Here is a 10,903-nt window from a genome sequence, read left to right on the forward strand (position 1 = left end):
CTACAGTGCAGATCATTTCCACCATAGATGGAAAACTTGGCACACAGCGCTGCTCACTTTCTTCCAGGCACTCCTCTGTTTTTATCAACCACCCACGTCAGAGTTTGTTCCATCAAGGTCAAATGATAAGCAGAAAGCAAGAGCTCAGCTGAGTATCCTCCAAGTAGATCCCCAGAACCATTGGAGACACACCAGAATACCCTGGCTGCTGCTCCAGAAGGGTATGTGTCTTCCCAGGGGCTCTGTAACTTCTGCTTGCCCATGTGGACATCTCAGAGCCTCAGGTCTCGGGTGGCACCAGCCACCTCTATGTAAGCAGCCAAATCAAGCCCTGAAACACCTACTGGGTACAGTGACAGTGCTCTTAAAAGCAGCCCTGAGTCCAGCAGACTGAGATCTGCCCTTGCTCTGTCCTGCCTCACAGGACCTAAAATAGGTCAGTGAATCACATCCTAAAATTGCATATTTCTCCCCATGGGTTACGCAGGGAGCTTGAAGCGAGCAGCGCAGCAGCTGGCACCCAAAGCTGCAGCCCTCCGTCATGAGCAGGGAGGTGAAGCCCACCTCAAACTTCTCTCCATTAGTGAGATTTCCTTTTTTTTGGTAAAATAGATGCAGTAGCTGAGAGTCATCTAGTGGCAAAAGAGCACAACGACAGATTCAGTGAGGAATTGGTCTTCTTGGTATAACCGTATGTTTTTACAATCCTTCCATGCACTGTATATCATCAAAACCACTCCAGCTTCAGATGAACTACCTTACCCATACTTTTTCTCTAAGTCTCCTTCATCCCATTGTGTAATGTTTTCACTTACCTTTTGTCCTACCACATCTGCCTTCCACCTCTCTGGGTCTTTGAATGAAGTTTCCCTGCAGATTTTTATGCCTGCCACTTTTTCTTTTGTTTTTTTTTCCCAAGAGATGGTAAAAAGCAGAGTCAGTCCAGATGTTTTCTGCCGATGTCAAAGAACAAATTCAAATCTTGCTTTGGACATGTCGAATTTAGTTGACCCCTACATGAAGGATGCAACACCAGATATTTCCTCCCAGGAGGGCCTGGCTGCAGAATGGGCTGAGACCCATCCGCATGCACCTTCAACCCTTTTTTGTTCCTGCCTAGGAAATATGCTGCAAAACATTTGTTCACAGAAAAAAGCTCAGTGTGTGTCTGTGTGTAAATAGCATTTTTAAAGTTTTTGAAACATCCTGTTTTAAGCAAGGAAGACAGCCCAAAGAAACCAATGTCTCCGTTGCCACTGACAACTGCAATTTCTACAACTTTGTAGCAGGTGCAATTGAGATGAAAGGGAGTGTTCCTAATTACCACCTAGAAAATGTGCCTTAAAAATGCACAGTGTCCTTTTTTGTACGTAAATAATTGGCTCAAAGTTAAAACCCTTCACTCAGTCAAAATAGTATTTGAGTATAAATATAAAGGAATATTTCTCCTAAGGCAGGATAATCATCTGGTTCTTGGACTTTTAATCTTTTTTAATTTTCACTTCTTTTTAAACACTCCTTATAGAGTCTTCCCACCAGGTCACTGCATAACGTACCAAAAACCTTATTTTCCCTTGTACAGAGAGGTGTCACAGAAAACGTGGGGTTCCTGCACTTCTCCCCTCTTCTTCCCACAGCCATTGCCCATGTGCCCGTGTGTTCCTACCATCCCCTGCCCGTGGGACATGCTTAACCTATGCCACTGTCATTTCCACGCACAGCTACTCCTGGCTGTCTGCAGGAGATGGCACACTGCAGAAAACCTTCCTAAAGATTTGAGCTTTCAAACTCCTGCTCAGAGTTAATCAGTGATGAAGAAATCTGTGATCTCCGCCTGCAAAGGCACTACCCACTCTGCAGACAAACACAAGTATCCAAGAAAGTCAAACAAGTGCCTTAAATAGGGCAGTTTTTACATAGAATTGGTTATGAAGAATCATACCTGGACAGATGAAAGATTCACAGGGCAACTAAAAAGATAGCAGTGTGGCAACTCTATAATAAATGTAACAGCCTTAATTCCTTAACACTATATGAGTTTTTCTCAGAATTATGTCTGTTTAAAGGGAATTTCACAAAGTAGTCTAAAAAAGTCTGTATCTTTCCTGTAGTTTTACTGCAGTCTAACAAAACCTTGCTCTCCTGCCTGTTTCCAGCAGTGAAATGATAATGCGCTTGCTTTGAGTATCAGCGTGTAGCTCCTTCAGTTGGTCAGTGGTAAATCTTCTTTTACTCTTTCCTAGGTTTATTTTGATGATTATTGTGGGTTTAGTTCAGTCAACTTTAAACAGACAAATTCTTAGCCCTATCTTCTGCGTTAGCCTTGTGCCTAGAACCTAGAGAAATAGAGATTATTTTCATACTGTTGCATATCAGACAAAATATAACATTTTCCCTCCTTTAAGCCAAGATGGTATCACCTCCACATCAGGGCTCCCTTGCTCTTATCAACACTAATTCCTACCCTCTTATTCTCTCCTCCCCAGAAAAATAAGAGTGTATATCTTCTGAGGAAAGGGGAAGACAGAAGAATTGCCAGTAGTCCTCCAAAGACAGAGACTCTCCATTCGGTTCTCAAGACTTTGGGGTTTATGGCTCTGTTTCGTACTGCACCTTTCCTTGCAAAGTAGAGCAAACTAATACTTAGCAGTTTCTTTACAAGCTGGCACTATTTTTTCTGATTTTTGTCTATTTTTCTCTGATTGTGGACTCAGTCAAAGATTATCAAGCCATTATTCCTCTCTATCATCTAAATTAAGCAACAGAAAATGGCTCTAAATATACCAGGCTTGGTATCTTTGAGTGTGTTTTTTACATTAACTTTGGCTACTGGAATTTGGGCTTCTTGGAAAAGCAAAAAGGACCAGCAGAACAGAAACCCAACTGAAATGGCCATAGTTGGAGGCAGGAATATAAATGTTTTCATTGGATTGTTTACTGCAACAGGTAAGTTTTCTTAAAGGACTTTAAAAAATTCTTCTTAAAACACATGCATTGCATAGAACTGGGGGACTTTTCTTTCAAAGCAAGTGAACTCCTTTAATGTCAGGGCAGATTTTACCTAAGTGTGGCTTTAAAGGAGTATGGTTTCATGAATCATTTTGGGATGGATTCTTCCAAACCTCTTCACACTGAGCAAAACCTAATGTTTATGTAGATTCTTTTAAATTAAAGAGATTAATTTAAGAGTTTAGTTAAGAGTTAAAGAGTTTAATTTAAGAGTGACTGAAGAATACGACACTTTTCATTAAGGAGAACTGTGGTCTTAATCTTGAACCAGTTTCTGTTATCCAGCATAACAGAAGAATTTTACTCCTGGAACACTCCAGTTCTGTGTGGAATAAATTGCTACTCATGGTGAACATTGGTCTCTCTCCTAAAGAGAAAATGTTTCCCCACTGACTGCTGCCCTCCACTTCCCTTTTCTCTCCTTGCTGCCTGGTGTCATCTGAAATTTGCTTCCCTGACCCGTTCTTTGCAAAGGCTTCCCCAAGTGGTACTTGCCTGGCTAAGACACTTAAGCCTGTGTCGTAGGTTTGTATTCTGACTGCAATGCCTGCTTGCATTTTTTTCCCCTAATGTCTATTTTCTTAGAATGTGTAAGTGATGCTCATGAAGGATGGTCTATCAGTCACAAGAGGATAACAAAGGCAATTCTGTTTGCTCTAGCAAAAGTCTTCCACTGAGAAAAATGAAATTAAAAATTAGAATATTAAAATTGCCTCTAAATGGTTAAACATTGAGCTTTTCCATGCACACATAGGTATTCAATTCTTGAATTATTTAGGATATTACTTAGGATGAGATTCTAATACAGTTAGCTGTACTTAGCAGCACATCTCACTACAGGAGAAAACTTCGTAAAGAAAATAGAAGTGTGATTAAATATTTGTATGAGAAAAATGTTTCCAAGCTCTCAGTGTGTTCTACAAGACTAGTTGAGAATACGTATCACAATTCTTACCTTTCCACTTTCCATGTTTACAGCCACCTGGGTTGGAGGAGCATATATCAACGGCACAGCTGAAATTGTCTACCTGCCTTCCAAAGGACTATTGTGGGTCCAAGCACCTGTGGGGTTTGCCTTGTCCCTTGTTATTGGTAAATAATTCATGCAATCAAAACACATAAGCTTTAAAAAAAATTCATATGAGTAAATTAAGATGCATAACAGAGTATAGAGTACATTTTAAAGGTGATTTTGCTTCTTCAGTCTCCCACAGATCCAGAATATGCATTTATAATGCTATCCTCTAAAGCAAAACGTAAGAAATGGGGGTAGCTTTGAGCTAGTGTAGAGTTTTGCATGTTTGGAGCAATTTATAAGACAAAAATCTTATCTGAGAACTTTAGAAGCATGTGGCTATGTGCATATTGCTTTTTTATCATGGTCTCTTATTCACCGACTATTGAGAGTATTGGTATCATTTTAATTTTTTCTTCAAAATTTCTGTGTGATGAAATAATACTGTCTTGATTTTTCCACTAAAACCATTCTTCTGAGTAGTGTCATCTCAGAATGAATATGTAGTGCATCCAGCTTATCCCAGTTTACAGCTGGTCACTATTTTATTGAAAGTAAGCTAAGTTTGCAGTGTCCTATACCTAAGTTGCCATTTCTAACTCCAAGAATTATTGGACTCAGACTCACACTGAGGTTCAGCTGTCTTGCCAAGACCAAAGTTTCTTCCAGTCCACACTGAGTTATAGCATAACTCTCTAGGGACACAGGATGATTAAAGCAAGGAGACCTGTGCAGACCTTGCACAGGAATTTCTAAAAGAACAATAACCCTTATTCTCAAGTCAGAGAAAAGAGTCCAGCTGACGTGAATATGAATCAGGCTTGGAAATATACTGCCAGCATTTCTTACATGAGTAATTCTTACTAATGAAATTGAGGAGTGCAGGTCTGATCCTGCAATCTTTACTCAGGTCAGTAGTGCCCAGACAAGCAGTCCTGTTAGCTTCAGGGTTAGGCACAATACGTATTCTTTGGTTTTAATGAGATGGCTGTACGTCTGAAGTCTAATATTTAGATGAAGGTGGGTGGGACTCAGCTCAATGTGCAGATTAAAACAATATAGTTCTGGGAAGAGACAATGAAGCCACCAAAATGAAAATGTAACCAGAAAAGGAAGGAATATCAGCATGTTGCATCATACGGTCAAGGACAAAAATTTGTGTCCTTTTTTAGCCAAATATGAGTCTTCAATGCCTCACGCTGCCTACTGACATTTTCCACAGGAAGCATTTTGGAAAACTTTGTGTCTCAGGTTGGTAGGTCATTGGAGATGAAGAGAGGACTATATGTGGGTGTCCTCTGAGCCAAGGTCGTTACAGTCACACAGGTATCTTGTGCCATTTGGGGTGCCCTAGGGGGTCCCACCCCGCCTCCAGTAGCCACTCTGGAAAGATGTAGGTCTACCAAAAGTATAGGGTCATATCTGTCACCTGTAAGCAGATGTCCTTTATAACCTGGGACCTCTCAGAGGGACAAAACCCCACATATAGGCAAGTGAAGTGAGGCCTTGGTGTCTGGCTGGCTTCATTGTTCTCTCCATTATGTACGAATTCCACACTCACTATACAAGTCTGATACCCAGACACCATAGTATTCTTACTTTTTTTGCCTGGAATATAAAACATGCAAAATTCTACCAAAATGTCATCACTTTTGATAGGTGGTTTCTTCTTTGTAAATCCAATGAGATCCAAGAATTATGTGACAGTGATGGATCCCCTTCAAGAAACTTACGGAAACGTGATGGGAAGCTTACTCTTCATTCCACCACTCCTAGGAGAGGTGTTCTGGTTTGCAGCTATCCTGGCATCCCTGGGTAAATACTTACTTTGCTGTTGTATTTGTTAAAGGTCATGTGGCACAGCTATCAGAGTACAATACATATTTGGGAATTGTGTTGGACTAAGCTGTGGAAAGTTGTGCTTCGTGTCTCCTTTTGTGAGAGGAACACAAGCATTTCTCATTTCTGGAAAATATGTTTTTAGGTGTGAAACAAATGACAGTAGTATATATTCATGATATTATAATAGAGAGGTCTGGTAATAGGAGTTAGTACCTTCCTCTTGCCTGTGGGAAAGCAGATGCAAGAAGGCAAGATGCCTTGGCAAAGGCCATGCAGCAAGGTAGCAGCAAGAGCAGAAAGGGCACATGGGCTCTCCTGAGTCCTCACTCTGCCCACTCTCTGAGGACCGTGCGCTTCTCATACAGAGTGGTATGCCGGCATCAAGGGAATAACATATCCTTATTTATTCTGTATACATGAATCTGTCTTACAATACTTGACTGCTGCCCTTGTCTGCAGGAGCAACAATGAGGGTCATCTTGGACATTGGAGGCTCTTTGGCTATCCTTGTCTCGGCATGCACTGTCATACTCTACACTCTACTGGGAGGCCTCTACTCTGTTGCATACACAGATGTCATCCAGCTGGTTTTCATTACCCTCAGCCTGGCAAGTCCTGTGCATTTCTTTGTTACCAGTTTCCTAACTAAGGGAAAAAGTCCTGCTCTGCTTTTTGGTATGTCTCTGACCAAAAATAACTCTACCAATACCAGCCCTTGCCCTACAGTTCCTCTTCAGGAGAACAGGTCTCCTGAAATGTCTTACAGTCCTTATGCATTTCAGACAGTGCTCACACAAGCTATGGGCCTTGCTGGGTGAATGCAGCTGCTCACAAGTAAAGTCTGCAGAACCTGACCAGAACAATCTTGGCTGGAAAGGAGAGAGATCTTTCTGCTGAAGGCACCAATTGACCCAAATTACAGACTCATGTTCTTGATGATGCCATGAACCAGAAACATGTAGATCTAGAGTAAAGAAGGGGGAGAAAGGAAGACTTAGTCTTGGTTTAATCTTATGTTACTTTATGTTCTACATCTACCTTCATTTCATTATCTGAATAGATTCTCCAAGAACATGGACCCTGGGGAAATCAATAACTATTTCCGTTTCTATCCTAGTGGGTCTGTATCCCCTTTGCCCTGGTGAACTCTGCAACAGAAAGTATTTATTACACAGCAACTCATCAATCTTACCAGGACCCTTGGATTGGGAAGATAGAAAAACAGTATCTTGGAAGGTGGCTGGATGACTTCTTCTACCTGGTATGGAGTATTTCTTGGACAGGTGGTTGGGACAAGGGATTGTGTGGGGACTTTCTGCTGGAAAACTTGTGGGTTCTTCCAGCCAGAAGGCCTACATTGCAGTTGGCAGGGGCAGGACAATGTGTAAAACCTTCTCTCAGCCACTCTGCAGCACACTGAGTGGACTGGGGAGATCCAGGGCTCAGCTGTGCGAAGGAAAGAAGCAGCAGGAACACTACATCTTTTACCGACGTGAAGGAATGTACCTCTTGATTAAGGCCATGCAGGCAACTAGTTCCACTCCTGGCACCTAAATGAGGCATTTCCTACCTTTTGAGAGGTTGGTCTTGCAGCCTCAATCGTGTGCTTTTAACACAATTATGTAAAATTCCCTCTATTTGAACAAAAATATTAAAATGGCACGAGTGCAGGTCATCAGCAAGCATGGTGCCATTGGCTCCACTGCACAACTCAACTTTTGAGCTACCAATATAGCCAAGACTGCAGGAGGTTGTTTGCTTGATCGGTAACAGGGACACACAGAAGCTTGAGCTTGTTTGGTGAGGACAGAATATTCAGATTTTATCTGATGAAATTTGTCTGCTAAGAAAGCGAAAATGGTGATTTTATTTTTAATTTTTGATTATACTCTAGCTAAGTTTGGATAGATGTTTTACATAAGTTGCATTCCTGAAAAACTTTTCTTCTCTTTTCCTTCCTCTGTGCCTGTTTCACTATGTCAAGCAATCTATTTTTCAGCTTTCTCAGTCTGCCAAACTATTAACCTGTTTTGATCAAAATTTCACATCCATCACAATGAAAACAAAGGAAAAGGACACCCTCAAACATCAGAAATATCACCCTCGATAGTTAAAGCTGGGCAATGTTTGTGCATTTTAAATGAGAGTTTTATAACAGTAAAGATTATCATCTACCTGAATGGATGGATGATGCCCTACAGCAGCCTGGTGGGTACCACTGGTAACATCTGAACATTTCAGGTGCTTGGGAGCATCCCATGGCAAACTTATTTCCAAAGAGTGCTCTCCGCTGCCTCGCCAGGACAGGCAAGGCTCATCTCCTACCTCTCTGGACTTGGGTGCTTCTCAATGGCCATCCCTTCTGTGCTTATTGGTGCAGTTGCAGCATCAACAGGTAAAACTAACTCTTTGCCTCTGAATAATGAACGTGGTTTTGTCAAATGTGATTAAAACAAGGTCCAAAGAAGTCCTGATTTAGACTTCAAATTACCTAGTCCTGTGTACCTAAAAGCATAGCCCTGGCCACCAAGCTAGGTGGTCTGTACCCTCTGAGGTTCAGTGCACAACTACCTAGAGACATTTAAAAGGCCCCAAGACCTGTTTAAAGCTATTTCATTACGATGAAATGGCTTTTCATGGACCTTGTGTTGAGGAAAGATGAAGGCAGAGCCTGAAAAACCCTGTATAATCCTATTTTCCAAGAAATCTTACCCTAGCTTCTGTTAGTGCCTTCCACCTGTAAGACCCAGCAATATTACTACAGATTGTTAATAAGGTTCTGAAGAAAACCTGCTTGAAGGAATCAGAGAGTTCAGTTCTGTAAACTCACAGCCCCCGTCCAGGGGCTCAGTCCTGTGCTGGCTGTGAGGAAGGGTTAAAGAGCAGCCAGATCACCGAACATTTAAAGAAATCAATTGAACTGATTAATTCATCTGTCACTAGGGGCATCAGAGCAAAACTCCCTTCTCCTCACCAGCAGGGTCTAGAAGGTTGACCTTTAACTGTGCCAGTTCTGAAAACACACAAAGCACAGCTATTTCTATAGATGCTACTGGGGAAAAGGAAAATCTTTGATCTAGTGAGAGCTGCAGCATGCTAAGGGGAATCACAAGAGATCATAAGAGAATCCAAAAAAATTAATCCAAGTCCTAAAATATCGAGTGGGTCTCAGTCCTTAGCCCTGCTGTGAGTGGTCCCTGTGGAAAGGCAGCTTCAAAGACAGCAGAAATGTCAGCGAAGGATTCGTGACTTTTCCTTGTTCTGTTTTAAAGACTGGAACCAGACAAGCTATGGTCTTCCGAGTCCACTCGAGAGAGGGGAATCAGCGATGATACTGCCGCTTGTTTTACACTATCTCTGCCCAGCATACATCTCCATCGCTGGTTTGGGAGCCATCGCTGCTGCTGCAATGTCTTCTGCAGATTCAGCTCTTCTGTCCGCTGGCTCCATGTTCGCTCACAACATCTACAGGAAAATCCTGAGGAAAAAGGTACTTGGTTACAGCATTCAGTAGTTTTGGTGTCAGGCAAGATGCTTTTGTTTCAAGATGGTTTCTAATCCAGTCTGTGTGGTCTGCGATTAGAGGTGTCTGTCCTTCAGCTGCTGAACTGAGTTCTGGAGCCGGAGCTTCAAACACAGGGCAGGGGTGTTCATATCCTTAGTAGGGATAAAAATACCCCCACTGGTATTTGCTCTTTATAAAGATTTACTCTTTATAAAATGCTTTTTATAAAGATTTGCTCTTTATAAAATGACCGGTATAGAATTTGGACAAGGATATTAATGGAAACAGCATAAACCCATGACCCTTAAAAATACAGCGTGCAGCTCCATCTCCAGGGGTGTCCACCTTGGGCGGCTGCTGGTGGCAAGCACTGCCTGCAAGCAGCGAGGGCTTGGTGGAAACCAGCCCAGGGCAGGACAGTGCTGGTCACCCTGCCACTAAACGCCGTGTCTGTAATGTCACGATCTCTGTTTTACAGGCTACAGAGACGGAGGTCTTATGGGCCATGAGGATCTCCATGCTGGTGTTTGGGGCTGGGGCTGCTGGTCTGGCTTTTTACTCCAGCTCGGTCTATGACCTCTGGTTCCTCAGCGGGGAGCTGGTGTATGCCCTGCTCTTCCCCCAGCTCTGCTGCGCTCTCTTCGCTCCCAGCACCAACACCTACGGCTCGGCTGCCGGCTTCTTGGTTGGGCTCCTCCTGAGGGCGCTGGCGGGGGAGCCTGCCCTGAGCATCCCCCCCATCATCTGCTACCCAGGCTGCTCCCTGGTGAACGGGACCTACAGTCAGCTCTTCCCCTTTAAAACGTTCACCATGCTTCTCACCTTGGGGACCATCATTGCTGTTTCATACCTGGCTGTGGTTTTGTTTCAGAGAAACCTCCTTCCCCGCAGGTGGGATGTTTGCAACATCACAGGGCGAACCGGCACCCTCATCCCCCTGCGGCAGGTGGAGAAACAGAGGGGTTCACCAAATGTTGGGCTAGAAGAGAATCGTGATTAAATTTGGGGCCTCATTTGAAAGGTGACGATGCATTCCGCAATTAGAGTACAGCACAAACAGCATCGCTCTTCCCTTTGCTTTCTCTAGTGATGAATTATTTAAAGTCCTCACAGAGTAATAAAGACGCGCTCTGTTCATCCAAGGAGAATGTGTGAGCTCGAAGTCTGCAGTGATTAAAGGCGCGTGGTGATGGAGCACAATCTTTGCCCCGGTACCCCACCCGAAAGCAAGGCTACAAATCATGCTCCAACATTTATGGCATTTTCAAGCCACATACTTTTCTTACCACAAAGGAAACAAATTAATGTTTAATAGATTGAGTATTCTTGACTTTAAAAAAAGGTGAGCAAACCTGTTTCCATTACAACAGCTAGAGTTTTAGCATAATCATCCCTGATGGCGATGCGCATCAAACCTGTAAAAACACAGATTACTGAATGCAGTGCAACCACCACAGCAGTCCAGCAGTAATATCAGTTCTGCACCATTCTTTGTATGCTTTACAAAGCTATCCTGGATACCACAAAACCTT

At 42.8% G+C, this 10,903-nt stretch overlaps 1 protein-coding gene across 1 annotated transcript; it reads left to right on the plus strand.

The window, feature by feature from the left end:
* Nucleotides 1-2,768: 2,768 nt before the first annotated feature.
* On the plus strand, nucleotides 2,769-10,551 carry LOC104324201 (high affinity choline transporter 1). The gene is made up of 8 exons (XM_009928243.2): nucleotides 2,769-2,946; nucleotides 3,988-4,101; nucleotides 5,684-5,839; nucleotides 6,326-6,474; nucleotides 6,984-7,127; nucleotides 8,108-8,261; nucleotides 9,139-9,356; nucleotides 9,850-10,551. The coding sequence occupies exons 1-8, from the start codon at nucleotides 2,769-2,771 to the stop codon at nucleotides 10,369-10,371; spliced, it is 1,635 nt and encodes a 544-aa protein (XP_009926545.2). The 3' UTR covers nucleotides 10,372-10,551.
* Nucleotides 10,552-10,903: the final 352 nt, after the last annotated feature.

The sequence above is a fragment of the Haliaeetus albicilla genome, chromosome 20 (genome assembly GCF_947461875.1).
Source record: "Haliaeetus albicilla chromosome 20, bHalAlb1.1, whole genome shotgun sequence".
In the NCBI taxonomy this organism is placed as follows: domain Eukaryota; kingdom Metazoa; phylum Chordata; class Aves; order Accipitriformes; family Accipitridae; genus Haliaeetus; species Haliaeetus albicilla.